Source organism: Mobula hypostoma, chromosome 28 (genome assembly GCF_963921235.1).
Source record: "Mobula hypostoma chromosome 28, sMobHyp1.1, whole genome shotgun sequence".
NCBI classification, from domain to species: Eukaryota; Metazoa; Chordata; class Chondrichthyes; order Myliobatiformes; family Myliobatidae; genus Mobula; species Mobula hypostoma.
The window spans coordinates 7,241,396-7,265,359 of record NC_086124.1 but is presented as its reverse complement, the minus strand read 5'-3'; the positions used below and the strand labels follow the sequence as shown (position 1 = coordinate 7,265,359).

At 44.0% G+C, this 23,964-nt stretch overlaps 1 protein-coding gene across 1 annotated transcript in view; it reads right to left on the bottom strand.

The window, feature by feature from the left end:
* Positions 1-1,413: 1,413 nt before the first annotated feature.
* ctsl.1 (cathepsin L.1) overlaps positions 1,414-23,964 on the bottom strand; it is a 33,011-nt gene continuing 10,460 nt past the window's right edge. Inside the window, exons 4-9 of the mRNA XM_063034816.1 lie at positions 22,486-22,677; positions 21,294-21,485; positions 12,933-13,098; positions 7,672-7,777; positions 2,944-3,039; positions 1,414-1,753 (exon numbers count right to left, since the gene is read on the bottom strand). Of these exons, the coding sequence (XP_062890886.1) occupies positions 1,747-1,753; positions 2,944-3,039; positions 7,672-7,777; positions 12,933-13,098; positions 21,294-21,485; positions 22,486-22,677 (759 nt within the window). The 3' untranslated portion in view covers positions 1,414-1,746. The remainder of the gene's footprint in view (positions 1,754-2,943; positions 3,040-7,671; positions 7,778-12,932; positions 13,099-21,293; positions 21,486-22,485; positions 22,678-23,964) is intronic.

The following is a 23,964-nucleotide window of genomic DNA, read 5'->3' as shown; positions in this document are numbered from 1 at the left end:
GCAAATAAATGGTTTATTAATCATGAGATAAAGTTTAGATGTTTAAAACATTATGAAAGGAGTTAATAAGGTAGACAACTGTGGTCCTGGACTTACTTTCCATCTGGCATAGTTTGCATTTTGTTGTTTGATTGTTTGTGGTTTTTGTATTGCTATATTTATGCTCTATTCTTGGTTGGTGCGGCTGTAACGAAACCTAATTTCCCACGGGATCAATAAAGTATTTCTATCTATCTATCTATCTATCTATCTATCTATCTATCAAACAGTAGCTCTTACTCAGGGTCAAAATTATTGGTGCCAGAGGACATCTGCAGTACTGTGCAAAATTTTTTGGTACACATATATAGCCAGGGTGCCTAAAACATTGGCACAGTACTGTAGTAATTTTACGTATTGCACTGTACTGATGCGACAAAAAAAAGACAAATTTTTTGACATATGTGAGTGATGATAAACCTGATTCTGATACGGGTCTCTATTGTGGGCTGAGAGTGGGAAGGGGAAGGGAGAGGGGAATCATGGTTGGGAAAAAGGGAAGTGAGAGGGGAGGAAGCAGGAAGCACCAGACAAACATTCTGTAATAATCAATAAACCAATTGTTTGGAATTGAATAACCTTGCCTGGTGTCTCAGAATGTCTGCACCCAGCCCTGGCACTCCTTTTCTGCCACCTGTCCCACACTCCTCCCACGGCGCTCCACCATCACCATTCCCAATAACCTTTGCTCCTGCCAGATTTACAAACTCACTCTCCGCTCCACCTTGGCAAATACAGTACTGTGCAAAAGTCTTAGGTATCCTAGCAATGTATGTGCCTAAGACTCTTGCACAGTTCTGTATTTAAGGTGATAGAGGGGGGAAATGTCTGATACCTTTAAGGTGAGAGGAGATGTTCGAGGTGAGCGGGGGTAAGTGCAAAGGAGATGTTTGGGACAGAGTGCTGGATACCAGGAATGTGCTGACAGACGCAAATATGATAAAGGCTTTTAAGATATTCTTAGATGTTCATACGAATGTGCATGGAATTGAGGAATATGAACTGTTTGTAAGCAGAAGAGATGAGTTAGATGTTTAATTTTGGTTCTAATTGGTTCAGCACGACAAAGGCTTTGTGGGGCAAAGGCCCTGTTCTAGTCTGTTGCTCTGCACTATGTTCTATGGAAAAAATTTGAGATTTTTAGCATTGTCAACAATATCTGGACAAGCAACACACACAAAATGCAGGAGGAACTCAGCAGGCCAGGCAGCACCTGTGGGGGAAAAAAAAGTGCAGTCAACGTTTCGGGCTGAAACCCTTCAGCAGGACATTATCATTTATGGGAAGGGTTTCTGCCGGAAACGTCGACTGCACTTATTTCCATAGATGCTGCCCGGCCTGCTGAGTTCCTCCAGTATTTTGTGCTTGTTGCTTGGATTTCCAGCGTCTGCAGATTTTCTCTTGTCTGGACAAGCAATTTCCAAATGCCCACACAGAAAATATCAGATTGTGAGGAGCATCTTAAACATCACAGAAAATTCAATCATATGTCAACAAAGAAATACATTCCAGCAAAAAAACATATAGTCCCAGATTCAGTTGGTCAGGATCACAATCACATATCACAATCCAGCATAAAAGAGTGCAATAAATTAAACTTGCAAAATTTATTCATAAATTGTGTTATAAATTGTTTTAATAGTACACCAAAGATATGTGACTTCTTTAGAAGATTTCAGGGGCAATTGCTTCGAGTTGTTCAGAATTTCAATATCTGAAAAAAAAACAAAGCACTTTAGAAATGGTGGAACTAATGTGTTCGAAATGACAACCAGAAGTAGAAATTCCTGATTCAATCCGGAATAGAAATATAATTTGTGTATATAAGCTATTTTATCCGGTGCTCCCAATGTGGCCTTCTATATATTGGTGAGACCCGACGCAGGCTGGGAGACCGTTTTGCTGAACACCTATGCTCTGTCCGCCAGAGAAAGCAGGATCTCCCAGTTGCCACACATTTTAATTCCACATCCCATTCCCATTCTGATATGTCTATCCACGGCCTCCGTTACTGTCAAGATGAAGCCACACTCAGGTTGGAGGAACAACACCTTATATTCCATCTGGGTAGCCTCCAACCTGGTGGCATGAACATTGACTTCTCTAACTTCTGTCAATGCCCCACCTCCCCCTCGTACCCCATCCGTTATTTATTTATTTGTTTGTTTGTATGTATGTATTCTTTTTCTCTCTCTCCTTTTTCTCCCTCTATCTCTCTCACTATACTTCTTGCCCATCCTCTGGACTTCCCCCCTCCCCCTTTCTTTCTCCCTGGGCCTCCTGTCCCATGATCCTCTCATATCCCTTTTGCCAATCAACTGTCCAGCTCCTGGCTCCATCCCTCCCCCTCCTGTCTTTTCCTATCATTTCGGATCTCCCCCTCTCCCTCCCACTTTCAAATCTCCTACTAGCTCTTCTTTCAGTTAGTCCTGACGAAGGGTCTCGGCCCGAAACGTCGACTGTACCTCTTCCCAGAGATGCTGCCTGGCCTGCTGCGTTCACCAGCAACTTTTATGTGTGTTGCTTATGTATTTATAGTTATGGTTGTAGTGACTCCTTAATTTCATTAGGCAGAATTCACCCAGTCTGTCAAGGGTTAAGTTTGTTGTGTATGGTACCTGTTATGTTGTACGTTATTATGTTTTGGGGCCGGGGTTTTTTGTATTAGGCAACAGTAACTCAAATAGCCATGCGTTGCAACAGTGGTACGCAGAAGAGCATCTCTGAATGCACAACATGTCGAGCCTTGATGTGGATGGGCTACAGCAGCAGAGGACCATGAACTTACCACTTTATTAGATACCTCTTTTTCCTAATAATATTCCACTTAATTGCTACAAAAACGTCTTCTCAAAGTGCACTTAAAAGTATTTTGCAGATGTAACTAGAGACATTTCAACATACACTGTGGGGAAGCTGGCAGCTGTCGCGATTCCACACTGGTTATTCTTGTTCCTTGACATATAGATGTATCCGGCATCACCCCAATATGTGCCCCAGCTAGGAAAAACAAAACATTAGTTCAAGAAGAGTTAAAATCCAATTTTTGGTAATCATACTTATAAGAGGTTAACTTTATTTCTCTCATATCAATTTACCTCATTTATTTATCTTTATTTATTTCATATGCAGGACTGTGGAAAAGTTCAGACACATATAAATGTGCGGACTATTTTCTAAACTGGGAGGAAATCCTGGAATCTGAGGGACTTGGAGCTTAACTTGCAGGTCGAGTTGGCAGTGAGGAAGGCAAATGCAATGTTAGCATTCATTCCAAGAGGTCAGAATGTAAGAGCGAGGATGTGATGCTGAGGCCTTATAAGGAGTTTCTAAGGGTGGACCATAGGGGAAAGGGAAGGAGGAGAGGACAAGTTATTGTTTAAAAATTCAGGACTGGAATGAACCAATGAATTTGAAATATTATATTATTATATGAGCATCCAGAGGCATTTTATAAAGCTCCTTGCAAAAAGCGGTTGGTTAGAGTTGAAGTCGTGGAATCGAAAGAAAGTTTTTGAACTGAAGGAGTAATTGGTTGAACCGCAGGAGGCATAGGGCAAGGAGAAAACATGTATTTAAAACTGTCAAGGTGAGGTCCCACAAGGATCAGTGCTAGCCACTACCAATGATTGCTTTTTTTAAACAATGTAGATAATGGAATACTTGCTGGTGTCATGCCAACCATTCTATCGGCAGCTGAGACAGAAGAATTGAAGAGACATTATAAGAGGAAGGAAACAGGCCAAACTCTGTCAAGTGTGTGCAAATGCAAAGCCATCCACTTTAAAATGAATACGTGTTTAAAGTTCAAAGTACATTTATTATCAAACTGCGTACACTTTATACAACCTTGAGACTCATCTCCTTGCCGGCAGCCACAAAACAAAGAAATCCGAAAGAACCCATTAAAAACAAAAGAAAAATGTCTCAGAGAGAAAGAGAGAGAACCAATTGAGCAAACAAACAGCATTCAGAACTGAAGCTAACAAAGCCTGCCATCACTTCTGCCAGTCTAGATGTCCACTAGCTGCAGGCCAGTCCGGCGCAAATGCATGCAAACCCTGCCATGCAAGTGGTTAGCTAGAAACAATAGAAATCCCAAGAGCCCTGGGAGACCATGGACACAAGAATGTCACAAGCAAGTAAAATAATATGGACGGATGCAAAATAAACCCACGCTAATTTCCTTGGTTCCAGAGGAGAGGAATATATGAAGGCAGATGTTATGCAACACACACACAAAATGCTGGAGGAACTCAGCAGGCCAGGCAGCATCTATGGAAAATGGTACAGACGATGTTTCTGGCTGAGACCCTTCGACAGGACCGGAGGAAAAAGCTGAGGGATGGTTTTAAAAGGTAGGGGAGAGAAACACAAGGTGATAGGTGAAACCGGGAGGAGGAGGGGCGAAGGAAAGAGCTGGGAAGTTGATTGGTGAAAGGGATACAGGGCTGGAGAAAGGGGGAGTCTGATAGAAGAGGACAGAAGGCCATGGAAGAAAGAAAAGAGGGGGAGGAGCACCAGACAGAGTATATGACCCCAACAGACTCACAGGTGAATCTCTTACTAGCTCTTCTTTCAGTTAGTCCTGACGGAGGGTCTCGGCCCGAAACGTCGACTGTCCCTCTTCCTAGAGATGCTGCCTGGCCAGCAGTTTTTATGTGTGTCACAGGTGAAGTGTTGCCTCACCTGGAAGGACTGTTTGGGGCCCTGAACGATAGTGAGGGCATTGTAAGGGCAGGTGTTGCATGTGTTCTGCTTTCAAGGATAAATGCCAGGAGGGAGATCAGTGAACAAGGGAGACGAATGGACAAGGGAGTCGCATAGGGAGTGATCCCTGTGGGGCGGAGGGGTGGGAAAGATTTGCTTGGTGGTGGTGGGATCTCGTTGGAGGTGGTAGGTGCAGAGAATTATGTGCCGGATGCGAAGGCTGGTGGGGTGGTAGGTGAGGACACAGAAGCCCTATCCCTGGCTGGGTGGTCGGAGGATGGGGTGAGATCAGACGTGCGTGAAATAGAACAGAAGCGATTGAGGGCAGCATTGATTGGTGGAGGAAGGGAAGCCCCTTTCGTTGAAGGAGGACATCTCCTTTGTTCTGGTATGAAAAGCCTCATTCTGAGAGCAGATGTGGTGGAGGTGGAGGAATTGAGAGAAGGAGATGATTTTTTTTTACAAGTAACAGGGTTGGAAGAGGTATAATCCGGTGTAGAATTTATGTTGGATCTATACAAAGCTAAATTTTGCATCTCATGCTTTAGGATGGGTATGTTCACATTGAATGAAGAGCAAAACATAGCTGCAGAAATCTGATCTCAACTCCAAGAGCTGAATATTTTTATAACACTGGTTATAAAAAGCCTCACTTGGAGTATTGTAAGCAGCTTTAACAACAGACAATAGGTGCAGGAGTAGGCCATTCGGCCCTTCGAGCCAGCACCACCATTCACTGTGATCATGGCTGATCATCCACACTCAGTATCCAGTTCCTGCCTTATCCCCATAACCTTTTATTCCGCTATCTTTAAGAGCTCTATCCATCTCTTTCTTGAAAGCATCCAGAGACTTGGCCTCCACTGCCTTCTGGGGCAAAGCATTCCACATATCCACCACTCTCTGGGTGAAAAAGTTTTTCCTCAACCCCTTTCTAAATGGCCTACCCCTTATTCTTAAACCATGGCCTCTGGTTCTGGACTACCCCCAACATCGGGAACATGCTTCCTGCCTCCAGCATGTCCAATCCCTTAATAATCTTATATGTTTCAATCAGATCCCCTCTCATCCTTCTAAATTCCAGTGTATTCAAGCCCAGTCGCTCCAATCTTTCGACATATGACAGTCCCGCCATCCCGGGAATTAACCTTGTGAACGTATGCTGCACTCCCTCCATAGCAAGAATGTCCTTCCTCAAATTTGGAGACCAAAACTGCACACAGTACTCCAGTAGTGGTCTCACCAGGGCCCTGTACAGCTGCAGAAAGACTTCTTTGCTCCTATACTCGATTTTGGGCCCTTTATCTAAGAAAGAGTGTGCTGCCATTGGAGAGGGTTCAAAGGAGATTCACAAAAATGATTCTGGATTGAAAGGCTCATCATATGAGGAGCGTTTGATGGCTCTGGGCCAGTACTCACTTAATTCAGAAGAATGAGGTGCAACCTTGTTGAAACCTGTCAAATGGTGAAAGGATGTGGAGAGGATGTTTCCTGTGATGAGAGAGTCTAAGATCAGAGGGCACTGCTTCTGTATAGAGGGGAGTCCTTTTAGAACGGAGATGAGGAGGAATTTCTTTAGCCAGAGAGTGGTGAATCTGTGGAATTCCTTGCCACGGACGGCTGAGGAAGCCAAGTCATTGGGTATATTTAAGGTGGAGGTTGATAGATTCTTGATTAGTCAGGGCATGAAGGGATACGGGGAGAAGGCAGGAGATTGGGGCAGAGGGGGAAATGGACCTGCCATGATGAAATGGTGGACAAGGGCCAATGGGCTGAATGGCCTAGTTCTGCTCCTATGCCTTCTGGTCTCTTGATCTTAAAAATGGAGGGCTATGAGGTGTGTAGGAGGGAAGTGTTAGATTGATTGTGGAGTGTGTCTGTGTATATGGGTCAGCACAATATTGTGGGCTGAAGGACCTGGGCTGCGCTGTGCTGTACTGTTCTAGGTTATGTGTTGTTCCACGTTTATCTACAATGCGAGCACCACCGCATCTGTGGCTGAACGTCTGGAAATTTTTCAAACAAATGCAGTTTAAATATCTGTTTGTGGTTTCTTAGACTCTTATCACCTGGCGCATTCAGGATGGAAAGTCTTAACTTAATTTCCATAACTGAAGTTCTGAAGTTTAAAAGAAAAGTTTTATGTAGTTAGGTCATTTTTTATAGAATGGAAATTGGTGTGCTGATGATTAATCGCAAGATTTGTCATTTATCATCTTTCTTATACCTTTGTAACTGGACCAGTTGGATAATCTGGTAGCCTGCAATGAAACTTTATAAGGGCTGGATATCAGAGATTGTTTGTTCATTATGTGCTGTGTTCTATGACGTGGGTGATCTTGGTCCACGACCATGATCAACATAGTTCTTGGCAAATTTTTCTACAGAAGTGGCTTGCCACTGCCTCCTTCTGGGCAAAGTCTTTACAAGGCGGGTGACCCCAGCTGTCACCAATACTCTTCGGAGATGGTCTGTTGGAGTAACTGGTTGCATAACCAGGAATTGTGTCCTGACGAAGGGTCTCGGCCTGAAACGTTGACTGTACCTCCTCCTAGAGATGCTGCCTGGCCTGCTGCGTTCACCAGCAACTTTGATGTGTGTTGCTTGAATTTCCAGCATCTGCAGAATTCCTCTTGCTTGTGATATGCACCAGCTGCTCACACGACCATCCACCACCACTCCCAGGGCTTCACGTGACCCCGATCGGTGGAGTTTAAGTAGGTGCTACACCTTGCCCAAGGGAGACCTTCAGGCTAGTGGAGGGAAGGAGCACCTTGCATTTCCTTTAGTATCTCCTCCATGCCACCCCCGTGCATCAGAGATACTCACAATAAAATGACAGTGAACATCCTGACATCAACAGGATTCAATAGATTTTAAGGATTGTATACAACGTTCACAAGATATGCGTTTACATGATACCTGTTCTTAACCAGCCAGTAATCTGTTCCTTCTAATGTCCCATATCCGACAGCAAGAACAGCATGGTCGAGCAAATAATTGCTGCACATTTCCTCATCGTAGATTCCTGAAAGCAATGGGGCAGAAAGGCAAATATTATTCCCTAAGGAAAGAGATTAAACATAGGAATGATTAGGAAGCTAGCTACAGAAGTTTAGTTGGAGACACAAGAGATTCTGCAGATGCTAGAAACCTGGAGCAACAACCACAAAACGCTGGCGGAACTCAGCAGGTCACGTGGCAGCTATGGAGGGGAGCAATGGCTAGTTTGAGTTGCTTATACATCAGTGATTATGAGTTTGTTCTTCCTGACAATTATTTCAATTTTTGCTTTAATTTCATCATGGAATTTAGATTTCACTGACAAAGTCAGCATTTGTTGTCCATTCAAGGTCAAGGTACATTTATGATCAAAATATGTATGTGGTATACAACTCTGAGATTTGTCTTCCCTACAGACAGCCATGGAACAAAGAAAACCATGGAAGCCATTCAAAGAAAAACATCAACCCCCTCCCCCAAAGCGCTAAAAAAAAAACAAAACAAGTTGTGCCCCGTCTCTATGTTTTTGGGCCTCGAGGTCACTTGTCTCCTGGAATCTTCTTGGAGGCAGCCAAGTGCCAGATCGCTCAGTCGATCACAGTAGATGGACTGTAGATCACAGGCTCTAACAGTACTAGAGACACATTTAAAATAAGAAGAACATGTAAAAGAAGTGAAACTAACAGTTTTGTGGTCTATCTGGAGGATGTTGCCTGAGGTAGTACTGTTCGTTGGTGCCATCTTAACCAGAAAAGGTTAAGGTCAAGATTCTTAATCACCTCTGGATGGGCGGTTTGCCGAGATATTTTAAAGATGTTAAAATTAAGCAACATTTGCTTTAGCAACATTTAAATCTGAATTTACAAGCAGTCAGCCAAAGGACCACAAATCTTAACCTCCAATGAACATTTGTGAATCAAATGGGTTGTTATGACAACCTGGTAGTTTATGGTTCCCATCACTGACCCCTCTTTTAATTCTAATGATTCCCAGGTACCATAGCAAAAAATCCCTTAGTTCAAAATCCAGGTCTCCGGATAATGTGCAGTAAAGCCAGGCTGAACAAACCTGGGTTGTTTTTTCTGGAGCAGTGGTGGCTGAGGGAAGATCTGGAAGAGGTTTTGTTAGATTATGAGAGGCATTGTCTACTTCCACCATTCGAGCCACGCTGCCCAGCATTTCCCCCGACTTAATCCGAGCCTAATCATGGGACAATTTACAATGACCAATCAACCTACCAAATGGTAGGTCTTTGGCATGCTGTAGGAAACCGGAACACCCAGAACAAACCCATGTGGTCATGGGGAGAGCGGGAAAACGTCTTACAGGAGTCATGGATCTATCTTTTCTCTGTCTGTGTTGAATTTTGTGTTGCGACTTACGGTCATTTGTCATGGGGTTGGGGCATGGTGGAATGAATATAGTCACATATTCAACCTTTGTGTCATTAGTTTTAGTTAGAAAGCGGCTTAGTAGGGGATATGGGTGTTTTTATTGACAGTTAACCTTGCTTGTTTCACTATTGCTTTGCTAGTTTTGTTAGTTTTTTTTTAGTGCTATATAAGATTGTTTGTCTTTGCTGGTTTCATTATAAAGGGTTGAACATACTTTTTGCAACTTGGAACTCAGTTATTTGGAAGAGCGCCATACAGTGTCAATTCCCTCACCCAGTCTCTCAGTGGCTTTGGCTTGTTCCTCAAGTAACCACGACAGAGAGCGTGGTCTGGATGGTGGGGGTCCTTGATGATGGATGCTGCATTCTTGTGACAGTGCTCCTTGTAAATGTGCTTAATGCTGGGGAGAGATTTTCCTGTGATGGACTGGGCTGTATCTGGTTGGTACCACTCTGCTTACAGCAGATGTTGCCTGACTAATAATCTTTTATACTTTATACCTTATTGTCACCAAACAATTGATACTAGAACGTACAATCATCACAGCGATATTTGATTCTGCGCTTCCCGCTCCCCAGATTACAAATATTAATTTTTTAAATATTAAAAATAGTAAAAATTAGTAAATATTAAAAATTTAAATTATAAATCATAAATAGAAAATACAAAAATGGAAAGTAAGGTAGTGCAAAAAAACCGAGAGGCAGGTCCGCATATTTGGAGGGTATGGCCTAGATCCGGATCTAGAGATTGATGCCTGATCTTTTTCTCATCCATACACACCATGTGTCAGACCGCCTACCAGATTTACTATGTGTACCTCACTACACCAGGTTGGACCTAGTAAAGTCCATCATAATAAGTCAAGTCTCTCACTCAGTCTCTCAGTGGTTTTGTTTTGTTTCTCAAGTAACTGCCACAGGCAGAGATAAAGTAGACAGACAATATCTTTTTTCCTAGGGTTCAAATGTTTCATACCATAGGGCAAGCAGTGCAGGTGAGAGAGGGTAATTTCAAAAGGAATGTGAAGGGGAAGTTTTTTTTTCACTCAGGTGGATGCTTATGATGACGAGAAAGCAAATCCATTGGTTACTTTCAAGAGGTGTTTAGTTAGGCAAATGAATGTGGGGAAGATGGAGGGATATAGACATTGTGTAGGCAGAAGAGATTAGTTGGCCATTAATTGGTTTGGTACAACATTGTGGGCCGAAGGGCCTGTTCTCTACTGTTCTATGTTCTATATTCTATAATAAATGATTTGAACTGTTCCTACAACTAGCTTTCAAGGATTCTTTATCTTATCTCATGTTCTCATTATTTGTTGCAACTTGTTTATACTTACATTTGCACAGTTTGTTGTCTTGTGCACTCTGGTTGATCTTTCACTGATCCTGTTATAGTTACAGTACTATTCTATAGATTTGCTGAGTCTGCCCACAGGAAAATGAATCTCAGGGTTGTATATGGGGACATATGTGCTTAGATAATAAAATTGACCTGGAATGTTGAAGGTGAGGGAAATGGCAGGTTATGGTCATTGTGTAGGCAGAGGAGATTAGTTTAGTTGGTCATTTGATTACTAATTTATTTAGGTTAGCAGAACATTGTGGGCCGAATGGCTTGTTCCTGTGTTGTACTAGATTATGTTCTACATTCTATAATGACTTCATGACCTTAATAACTGTGTTTCAGTATAATACACAAATCTACGATATTTGATCTGTAAAATACAAATCAATCCATTCCAAAAGAAGGTGAATAAGAGTTAAAATTATCACCTCTTTGAGGGATGAGGGAGGAAGAATTCACCTGTTAGTGAGGGTGTTTAGGAAATCCCTTTGGAAGCACCACACAGACCAAGTCATAGAAATTGGTTCAAAGTTCAAAGTACACTTTAGTATCAAAGTTCATGTACTTTATACAACCTTGAGACTCAAATAGCAGAGGTGGAAAGCCACAGGAGGGCTGTTGGACAGGTGGCAGAGAGGCGGTGTCAAGAGTGAGGGATGTATGGCTTGGGGGCAGACAACATCCACTGCCTTGCGTTCATTCACTTTCCTGGTAACCTGCTCAAAAACTCTGTATGATTGATTACACATGAAGCCATGCTGACTATCCTTATTCTGCCTATATCTATTTAAATATAGCTGATCCCTTAGAATAACTTCCAATAGCATTCCTACAACCGGTGCCAAACTCACAGCCTATAATTTCCTGGTTTCTGTTTAGAGCCTTTCTTAAACAGCGGAACAACGTTGGCTGTCCTTCAATCCTATGGTACATCTCCTGTCACTGAGGATGTTTTAATATCTCTGCTAGGGCCTCAGCAATTTCTGCACTTGCCTCCTGTAGGTTCCAAGGGAAGACGTTGTCAGGCCCTTGGGGATTTATCGATCCTAATTTGCCTCAGGGTAGCAAACACTTCCTCCTCTGTAGTCTGTACAGGATCCATGAAGTTGATGTCCCTTTGTCACACTTCTATAGTCTCTCTATTGGTCTCCCGAGTAAATACAGATGCAAAGAATGCATTTAAGATCTCCCCCATCTGCTTTGGCTCCACACATGAATTACCATTCTGGTCTCCCAGAGGACCAATTTTGCCCCTTGCTCTTAACATATCTGTAGAATCCCTTAGGATTCCCCTTCACTTGGTCTGCAGGAGCAACTTCATGCCTTCTTTTAGCCTTCCTGATTCTCTCTTAGATGTTCTCATTTGTGTACTCCGTAAGCACTTCATTTTTTCTGGGCCTCAATATCTCTTGAAAACCAAGTTTATCTTTACCCTTTATTCTGACAGGCACATACAAGCTTTGTACTCTCAAAATTTTGTTTTTGAAGGCCTCCCACTTACCACGTACACTTTTGCCAGAAAACAGCCTGCCCCAATCCACTCTTGCCAGATCATTTCCAATACCATCAAAATCGGCCTTTCTCTGATTTAGAATCTCAACCCATGGACCAGACCTATCTTTTTGTATATTTACTTTGAAGCTAATTGCATTGTGGTCACTGATGCAAAGTGTTCCCCCCCCCCAACACAAACTCCTGTCACCTGCTCTGTCTCATTCTCTAATATCTGATCCAGTACTGCTCAGTTTCTCTTGGAATTTCTTTGTACTGATGAAGGGAACTTGGTGACGATGACTGTGCAAAACCCTTGGGTGCCATAGCAATAGATACATGCTGAAGACTTTTGCATAGTTCTGTACAAACTCCTTACAGACAACAGCGGTAATGAACCATTCTGCTGGTGTCATAATAGCATCGTGCTATCTGCTACACTAACATGGTGCAATTTTTGGTGCTGTTATATCATAAAATTTACCCAAATGAATGACTAGAATTAGATTTAGACTTAGGTTCCTTTCATATCAGAGAACGTATACAGTATAAAACCTGAAATTCTTACTCTTCAGACACCCACGAAAAAAGAAACCCCATATGACAAATGATAGGGCGTCGAAGCCCTAAAACCCCCTCTGCACCCTTCACAGAAGCAGCAGGAAAATCATCGACACTCCTCCCTTCCCCCACTCAACCCTCCCCGACCTCCCCCCCACCTCCCACTGTGTAATAAACTACAAAAGCCCCCAGAGAGACCTTGATTCAGATTCCATCAAACCAACAATCTGTTACCCAGCTCTTTGGTGTTTCAGACAAGCTCGCTCTCACTTGTGAGGGAGAGAGAGATTGCTCCCGCAAAAAGTGAGAGTGGAGACCAGCGACTCCCTGTTCCTATGTTCAGATATGAGAATATAACGCATACAATTCTAACCAGCCACCTACCTGAGGAATAGAACCTGAATGACGGGTAGCTCGCATCAATAGCAACAGACACTGGTCCATTCATAGCCACGGCATACTTCAGTGACAGCTCACTTCCACTTATGACATTAACAAATCCATTGCAAGTAGCACCAACAGTTCTTGGATTGTATCTGCAAGGTCCATCCTAAACAAACAAAACAAGAGGAACTTTATATCTATAGATGATGGATGGAGGGTGGAGGGTGGAGGAGGATGGATGGAGGATGGATGGATGGTGGATGGATGGATGGACAGATCATAGATGATGGATGATGGTTGGATGGACAGATCATGGATGATGGATGATGGTTGGATGGACAGATCATGGATGATGGTTGGACAGATCATGGATGATGGATGATGGTTGGATGGACAGATCATGGATGATGGATGATGGTTGGATGGACAGTGACATTAACAAATCCATTGCAAGTAGCACCAACAGTTCTTGGATTGTATCTGCAAGGTCCATCCTAAACAAACAAAACAAGAGGAACTTTATATCTATAGATGATGGATGGAGGGTGGAGGGTGGAGGAGGATGGATGGAGGATGGATGGATGGTGGATGGATGGATGGACAGATCATAGATGATGGATGATGGTTGGATGGACAGATCATGGATGATGGATGATGGTTGGATGGACAGATCATGGATGATGGTTGGACAGATCATGGATGATGGATGATGGTTGGATGGACAGATCATGGATGATGGATGATGGTTGGATGGACAGATCATAGATGATGGATGATGGTTGGATGGACAGATCATGGATGATGGATGATGGTTGGATGGACAGATCATGGATGATGGATGATGGTTGGATGGACAGATCATGGATGATGGATGGACAGATCATGGATGATGGATGATGGTTGGATGGACAGATCATGGATGATGGATGATGGTTGGATGGACAGATCATAGATGATGGATGATTGTTGGTTGGACAGGTCATGGATGGTGGATGGATGGACAGATCATGGATGATGGTTGGACAGATCATGGATGATGGATGATGGTTGGATGGACAGATCATGGATGATGGATGATGGTTGGATGGACAGATCATGGATGATGGTTGGACAGATCATGGATGATGGATGATGGTTGGATGGACAGATCATGGATGATGGATGATGGTTGGATGGACAGATCATGGATGATGGTTGGACAGATCATGGATGATGGATGATGGTTGGATGGACAGATCATGGATGATGGATGATGGTTGGATGGACAGATCATAGATGATGGATGATTGTTGGTTGGACAGGTCATGGATGGTGGATGGATGGATGGATGATGGTTGGACAGATCATGGATGATGGATGATGGTTGGATGGACAGATCATGGATGATGGATGATGGTTGGATGGACAGATCATGGATGATGGATGATGGTTGGATGGACAGATCATGGATGATGGTTGGACAGATCATGGATGATGGATGATGGTTGGATGGACAGATCATGGATGATGGATGATGGTTGGATGGACAGATCATGGATGATGGTTGGACAGATCATGGATGATGGATGATGGTTGGATGGACAGATCATGGATGATGGATGATGGTTGGATGGACAGATCATAGATGATGGATGATTGTTGGTTGGACAGGTCATGGATGGTGGATGGATGGACAGATCATGGATGATGGTTGGACAGATCATGGATGATGGATGATGGTTGGATGGACAGATCATGGATGATGGATGATGGTTGGATGGACAGATCATGGATGATGGTTGGACAGATCATGGATGATGGATGATGGTTGGATGGACAGATCATGGATGATGGATGATGGTTGGATGGACAGATCATGGATGATGGTTGGACAGATCATGGATGATGGATGATGGTTGGATGGACAGATCATGGATGATGGATGATGGTTGGATGGACAGATCATAGATGATGGATGATTGTTGGTTGGACAGGTCATGGATGGTGGATGGATGGACAGATCATGGATGATGGTTGGACAGATCATGGATGATGGATGATGGTTGGATGGACAGATCATGGATGATGGATGATGGTTGGATGGACAGATCATGGATGATGGTTGGACAGATCATGGATGATGGATGATGGTTGGATGGACAGATCATGGATGATGGATGATGGTTGGATGGACAGATCATGGATGATGGTTGGACAGATCATGGATGATGGATGGTGGATGGATGGACAGATCATGGATGATGGTTGGACAGATCATGGATGATGGATGATGGTTGGATGGACAGATCATGGATGATGGATGATGGTTGGATGGACAGATCATAGATGATGGATGATTGTTGGTTGGACAGGTCATGGATGGTGGATGGATGGACAGATCATGGATGATGGTTGGACAGATCATGGATGATGGATGATGGTTGGATGGACAGATCATGGATGATGGATGATGGTTGGATGGACAGATCATGGATGATGGTTGGACAGATCATGGATGATGGATGATGGTTGGATGGACAGATCATGGATGATGGATGATGGTTGGATGGACAGATCATGGATGATGGTTGGACAGATCATGGATGATGGATGGTGGATGGATGGACAGATCATGGATGATGGTTGGACAGGTCATGGATGATGGATAATGGTTGGATGGACAGATCATGGATGATGGATGATGGTTGGATGGACAGATCATGGATGATGGTTGGACAGATCATGGATGATGGATGATGGTTGGATGGACAGATCATGGATGATGGATGATGGTTGGATGGACAGATCATAGATGATGGATGATTGTTGGTTGGACAGGTCATGGATGGTGGATGGATGGACAGATCATGGATGATGGTTGGACAGATCATGGATGATGGATGATGGTTGGATGGACAGATCATGGATGATGGATGATGGTTGGATGGACAGATCATGGATGATGGTTGGACAGATCATGGATGATGGATGATGGTTGGATGGACAGATCATGGATGATGGATGATGGTTGGATGGACAGATCATGGATGATGGTTGGACAGATCATGGATGATGGATGATGGTTGGATGGACAGATCATGGATGATGGATGATGGTTGGATGGACAGATCATAGATGATGGATGATTGTTGGTTGGACAGGTCATGGATGGTGGATGGATGGACAGATCATGGATGATGGTTGGACAGATCATGGATGATGGATGATGGTTGGATGGACAGATCATGGATGATGGATGATGGTTGGATGGACAGATCATGGATGATGGTTGGACAGATCATGGATGATGGTTGGATGGACAGATCATGGATGATGGATGATGGTTGGATGGACAGATCATGGATGATGGTTGGACAGATCATGGATGATGGATGATGGTTGGATGGACAGATCATGGATGATGGATGATGGTTGGATGGACAGATCATGGATGATGGTTGGACAGGTCATGGATGGTGGATGGATGGACAGATCATGGATGATAGATGGATAGGGTGCCTGGGAATTTTGCACAGTACTGTATTTGTCAAGATGGAGCATAGAGTGAGTTTGTAAATCCGGCGGGAGCAAAGGATATCGGGAATGGCGAAGGTGGAGTGCCACGGGGGGCATGGAACAGGTGGCAGACAAGGAATGCCAGAGCAGGGGTGGTGTGGGTGCAGACATGGCAAGGCCATTTGATTCCAGTATCATTACAGTATGTAATTGATTATTACAGTATGTCTCTCTTATGCTTCCCACTCCCTCCCCTCTCCCTTCTCCTTTTCCCAACCATGATTCCCCTCTCCCTGCCCCCTTCCCACTCTCAGTCCACAACAGAGACCCATATCAGAATCAGGTTTATCATCACTCACATATGTCATGAAATTTGTTTTTTTTTTTGCGGAGAGCGAGTTTGTAGATCTGGCAGGAGCAGTATTGGGAATGGTGATGGTAGAGCACTGCGGGAGGGGTGTGGGACAGGTGGCGGAGAAGGAGTGCCAGGGGCAGGTGCAGACATCCTGAGACACCAGGCAAGATTATTCAATTCGAAAACAATTGGTTTATTGATTATTACAGAACGTTTGTCTGGTGCTTCCCACTTCCTCCCCTCTCCCTTCCCCTTTTCCCAACCATGATTCCCCTCTCCCTGCCCCCTTTCCACTCTCAGTCCACAATAGAGACCCGTAACAGAATCGGGTTTATCATCACTCACATATGTCATAAAATGTGCTTTTTTTTTGGTAGCAGCAGTACAGTGCAATGCATAAAATTACTACAGTACTGTGCAAAAGTCTCAGACAGCCTAGCTATATAAACACTGCCTAAGAGTTTGTACAGTACTGTCCATGTCACCATATGTTATGCTGATAGACTTGCAGGTATTCACAGAACAGAGAAATACAACAGAATCGATGAAAAACTACACACAAAGAACGACAAATGACTGATGTGCAAAACAAGACAATCTGTACAAATATAAAAATAAAGATCAGTTACTGACAGCTAGCTGGCTTCACAGAAGATGTGAGATACACAATACTACAAAGCCAGGTAACATCAAACATTTCCAGGAAACATGACCCACTTCTTATCTTTGACACAAAGTTTTCTAAGTTAGGTTTACAACTGGCAATGCAGTGGCTCAGTTGTGTTGCTTTAATTAGTTGACTAACTTCCTTAAGGCAGAAACTTGCAACTAAAGTTGTTCAAGTTTATTGCGCACGACACATTTAGACAGAGATGTAACGTAAAGATTTTTACTCCTCAAGTATATGAAGGATGTAAGTAATAAAGCCAATTCAATTCGACTCAGTCTGATTGTACATATATATCACCAAAAAAAACGTTCCTCTAGATCACGTTGCACCCACAAGACATATTACTCTCAGCTCTCTAACCAAAATAGTAAATTTCAATATTCAAAGTAAACTTTTTATTATCAAGGTACATGCATGTCACCACATAGAACCCTGAGATTCATCTTCTTGTAGGCACACTCAGCAAATCTATAGAACAGTAGCAGGATCATTGAAGGATCAACCAGAGTGCAGAAGACAACAAACTGGGCAAATGCAAATATAAATAAATAGCAAGAACATGAGATAAAGAGTCCTTAAAGTGAGATCATTGGTTGTAGGAACATCGCAATGATGGGCCAAGTGAGTGTGGTTATCTCCTTTTGTTCAAGAGCCTGATGGTTGAGGGGTAGAAACTGTTCTTGAACCTGGTGGTGCACGTCCTGAGGCTCCTGTACCTTCAACCTGATGGCAGCAGCGAGAAAAGAACATGACCTGGGTGGTGAAGATCTCTGATGACAGACTCTGCTTTCCTATGACAGTCTTTCATGTCGATGTGCTCAATGGATGGGAGGGCTTTACACATGACGTACTGGGCCGAACCCATTACCTTTTGTAGAATTTTCTATTCAAAGGCATTGCTGTTTCCATACCAGGCCATGATGCAGCCAGTCAATACACTCTCCACTACACAGCTATAGAAGTTAATAAAATACAATTCAAATAAGTTAACAAAATATAATTCAAAATGCATGCAGTGAAGTGCACTGCAGGTAAACAGCTCACTGTCCTAGTGGTGAGAGCTCGGTGTTGGCAGGATATTCATTTGTCTCACAGCCTGAGGGAAGAAGCTGTTACCCCGTCTGGCAGTCCTAGTCCTGATGCTCCTGTACCTCCTTTCTGATGGTAGAGAGTCAAAGAGATTCTGGACTGGGTGGCAGGGATCCTCGACAATGCTTTGCGCTCTTCGTCTAAATGCTCCTAGTAAATGTCACAAATGGCACGGGGGGAGACAATTTTTACTGTCCTCTGTAGGGTCTTTTGGTCTGATGCCTTGCAGCTTCCATACCACACAGTGAATTCAGCCTGACAGGGCACTCTCAGTGATGCTCCTATAGGACGTGGTAAGAATGTGATCAGGGTCCCATGCCTCAGTCTTCTCCGAGAGAATAGACGCTGCTGTGCCTTCTTGACTAATGAGGAGCTTTTGTGGGTCCATGTTAGATCGTCCATTTCGTGCACACCAAGCAACTTCACGTTCCTCACTCTCTCCACAGCAGAACCACTGATGGTCGATGGAGATTGGTCGGCCTGTGCCTTCCCGAAGCCCACAATCCTCCCTTCTGTCTTTTCCATGCCAGGACTCAGGCTGTTGTTCTCGCACCATTTGACAAGCCTCTGTACCTCCGCTCTGAATGCCCACTCATCTTGGTTGCTGATGAGGCCGATCACTGTTCTTTCATCAGAGAACTTAATGACGTGATTTGAGCTGGATCTGGCAGTGCAGTCGTGAGTCAGCAGTGTGAACAGCAGCTGCCTGAGCATGCTTTAATATCTTCTCCTTCAAGACTTAATGCAATGTTAATAATTAATGCATTTATGTGGGTTTATCGATTCTAGTTAAACACAATATACGTTTACACTCTGCATCGACCCTATGTATTATGTAAGCAGCAGCAATGTCAGAGAATAGTATGTGATATTGAAACAAGTCGACTACCTGGCATAACATAGAACAGTATGGCACAGTACAGACGTTTCGGCCCACAAAGTTATGCTAGCCTATTAACCTACTGTAAGATCAATATAATCCTTTCATCCTACTTGGCTCTCCGTTTTTCTATTTTCCATGCGCCTATTTAAGATTTTCTTAAATGCTACTACTACGTCGACTCAGGCCTAGGGGGCCGGTGTCTGGCACGATGACGGACTCTCCACTTCTCCCTCTCCCTCATCAGTGTGTTCAGTTCATCTACATTAGCCGCGCCGCTGTCTTCTAGGAGTGTGTTGACCATAGTCTTGGGAGGGCGCCCAGGGTTCATCCTCCTGTGCTTGGGCTCCCATATGGTGACTAGGCCAGCAGGTAGCTCAGGGTGACGTAGACAGTGCCCCGCTAGTTGCAGTCTTCTCGCCTCGATTTTAGTGGTGAGCATCGGCAGGTTGTTATAGAGCTCGACATTCGTCATGTGCTGTTGCCAACTCATGTCAAGAGCCATCCGGAGCATTCGTGTATAGCAACCATCTAGAGACTTTCGCATCGTCTTGGTAAGTGTCTACATCTTGCATCCGTACATGAGAATGGACTCTATGATTGCTATGAAAATCCTCTTTTTAAGCCCTCTGGTCAGGTTCAACTTCCAGATTTCCTTCATGTCGCTCGTAGCCCTCCACACCAGCGCCTTCCGTATCTTTATGTCCTTCTCCGAACTCATCATTCTTGACCTGAGGTACTTGTAGTCAAAGACTTTTTTAATGGTATCATTCTCTACGGTCTTGAGAGTACCTTCATCACAGTTAAACGCCATGTACTCTGTCTTTTTAGCGTTTAGGTGAAGTCCAACTTTATTGCACTCAATTTCCACTTTTGACAGTAACTGCTGTGCTTCCTCCATCTGGTCAGAGAGCAGGACTATGTCATCTGCAAAATCGAGATCTGTGAGCGTAACTGGTCTGACCCTTTTGGTTCGCCATGGTTTTATGGTAAAACCAAGCTTGTCATGATCTTTGGTAGCTTGACGCAGAGCGTAAATGCTTCTAATATATATGCTCCTACCTGCACCTCTGGCAGTGCATTCCAAGCACTCGGTACTCTGTGTTTAAAAAAAAAACTATTTCTGACAACTTCCCTATACTTTCTTCCAATCATCTTAAAATGATTTTTTTTAAGCATGTCATACCAGACGTTCAGCCATCCTTGTCTGGCACATGGTGTCAGGATTAACCAGGTCATGATATGAACGTTCCTGACTCGACCCTTGTATATTTTTTACGAGGCCGAGTGGCTAGCTTGACACTCAACCGGGCACAGATGGAAAGCGTGCTCGGGGGTGGCCTGACCTGGATTCGAACTCGGGAACCTTCGCTCTAGAGTCCGCCGCTGATCTCACCTTAAAATGATGCCCCCTAGTTTTAGCCATATATGGTTGAGGGATAGTAACTCTTTTTCAACCTGGTGGTGTGAGTCCTGAGGCACTCGAGCCTTCTACCTGATGGCAGCAGTGAGCAAAGGGCAGGCACTGAGTGGTGAGCATCTCTGATAATGGATGCTGCTTTCCTGCAACAGCATTTCAAGTAGATGTGCTCAAAGGTAAGGAGGGTGTCAGCCATGGTGTGCTAGGCTGAATCCACAACCACTATCATGTATGGAGACCAGGGAGAGTTGGTCATATCACTTCACAGCCAGTGGCAAAATGTCTGCAAGAAAATGGCCAAGATCACAGAACAAGTCAACCCAACCATCAACCACTTGAGCTCTTTCCATCCTCAGAGATGTTGGCACCCAGAGTGTACATTAATGACTCATTAATTCACATTGAATTATTATCTTAATATGGGAAACGCGAGCAGGATTATTTTGGCCTACCTCTGCCTGATAGGGGTATGACCACTCACTGTCGATTCCACCGTTGTCTATTATGTATTGAAATGCAGGATTCATAAGCCCTCCGTTACAGCCAGAATTTCCATATTCAGAGGAACAATCCACCAGTTGCTGCTCACTCAGAGAAAGTAACTGTCCGGTCTTTCTGAAGTGCTGTCCTTCCAAAGCCCCCGTCTGTAGAAACACGTACAGGTCACAGTTCAGTTGAAACTCCAAAAATAATAGTTATTTATTTATTTAGAGATACAGCATGGAACAGACTCTTCCCGCCCAATGAGCCACAGCGCCCATTATAAACTTTCTCTGTACCCTTTCAACCTTATTTACATCTGTCCTGCAGGTAGGTGACCAAAACTGCCCAGAGTGCCTCTAATTAGACCTCACCAAAGTCTTACACAACTTCAACATAACATCCTAAGTCCTGTACTCAATAGTTTTGATTTATGAAGGCCAATGTGCCAAAATCTTTCTTTACAACCCTAGGTACCTGTGTTGGCGCGTGGCCAAGTGGTTAAGGCATCGGTCTAGTGATCTGAAGGTCGCTAGTTCAAGCCTCAGCTGAGGCAGCGTGTTGTGTCCTTGAGCAAGGCGCTTAAGCATACATTGCTCTGCAACGACACCGGTGCCAACCTGTATCGGCTCTAGTGGCCTTCCCTTGGACAACACCGGTGGCGTGGAGAGGGGAGCATGGGCAACTGCCGGTCTTCCATACAACCTTGCCCAGGCCTGCGCCCTGGAAAACCTTCCAAGGTGCAAATCCATGGTCTCACAAGACTAACGGATGCCTATATAATATATGTACCTGTGGATGACCTCCAGTTTTAGTCTCTCCAAACACCAGTGGGAAAAGCTTGCTTAAATTATATTTAAAGCACAGAACAGGCTCTTTTTGCTCTTTGAGCTGTGCCATCCAGCAATCTCCTGATAATCACAGGACAATTTACAATGACCAGTTAACCTTCCAACCGGTACATCATTGGACTGAGGGAGGAAACCAGAGCACCCGGAGGAAACCCACACAGTCACGGGGAGAACAGACAAACTCCTGACAGCCAGCTGCGGGAATTGAACCCGGGTTGCCAGTACTGTATGCCATTGCGCTAACCGCTACGCTACCGTGCTGCCTCATAGGGATTAGGCTTGACGCTTACCTTAAGTGAGTGAATACACATACCGCACTGAACGCCCAGCAGGAACCACACATCTTCTGGTCCTTGACAGGTGTCACGTAGCCTTTCGTTCTCCAGTCGACCGTATCAGGCAGACTAACATTCTTGTAGGTTAGAGAGCCAAAGCCAGTGGATTTTGTGCCATTAACAGTTTTCAGGCATTTACCAAGTACCAATTTTTTATATTCTTCTTCATCCTGCAGAAGAAGCAATCAATTATTAACATCGAATTTTTTAATATTAATAGACAAGGAATAAGGTAACATTTTGTAGGTAATTCTTCACCATTTTGACAAGGACAAGAGAGTTATGGCCTTCTTTGTGTAAATGTACAGGACTGTGTAAAAGTCTTAGGCATATATATATATATAGCTAAGGTGCCTAAAACTTTTGTACAGTCCTGTAGTAATTTTATGTATTGCACTGTACTGCTGCCGCAAAAATAAAACAAATTTGAGCAAACAACAGGAATTCTGCAGATGCTGGAAATTCAAGCAACATCCATCAAAGTTGCTGGTGAACGCAGCAGGCCAGGCAGCATCTCTAGGAAGAGTTAAGTCGACGTTTCAGGCCGAGACCCTTCGTCAGGACTAACTGAAGGAAGAGTTAGTAAGAGATTTGAAAGTGGGAGGGGGAGATCCAAAATGATAGGAGAAGACAGGAGGGGGAGGGATGGAGCCAAGAGCTGGACAGGTGATTGGCAAAGGGGATACGAGAGGATCATGGGACAGGAGGTCCGGGGAGTAAGACAAGGCGGGGGGGGGAACCCAGAGGATGGGCAAGGGCTATAGTCAGAGGGACAGAGGGAGAAAAAGGAGAAAGAGAGAAAGAATGTGTGTATATAAATAAATAACGGATGGGGTACGAGGTGGGGGCGGAGATCAAATTTATTGACATATGTGAGTGATGACAAACCTGATTCTGATATGGGTCTCTTTTGTGGACTGAGAGTGGGTAAGGGCCTGAGAGAGGAAAATCATGGTTGGGAAAAGGGGAAGGGAGAGGGGAGGGAGTGGGAAGCACCAGAGAGACATTCTGTAATGATCAATAAACCAGTTGTTTGGAATCAAGTGATCTTGCCTGGAGTCTCAGGGCTGGGTGTGGTCTATGTCTGCATGATCCTCCCCACCCCCAGCCCACTTTCTCCGCTGTCTGTCTCACACCCCTCCCGCGGCGCTCCACGCCTGCCATTCTCAACATGCTTTGCTCCCAACAGATTTACTAACCCGCTCTCTGCTCCACTTTGACAAATACAGTACTGTGCAAAAGTCTTAGGCTTTTTAGCTATATATATGTGCCTAAGACTTTGGAATAATTAATGAGAACCTCAGCTTCCTACTGCCAATGACAAAAAATTATGAAACCCCTCTTTACCAGGCGTCTCTAGAGATGCAGCCTTTAACCTCTCGCTAAGAGCCACTAGACTCAGCTGTGTGAAAGCCACCTTTCTCAGACTCCGCATGTCTAGGGTAGATATGACTTGG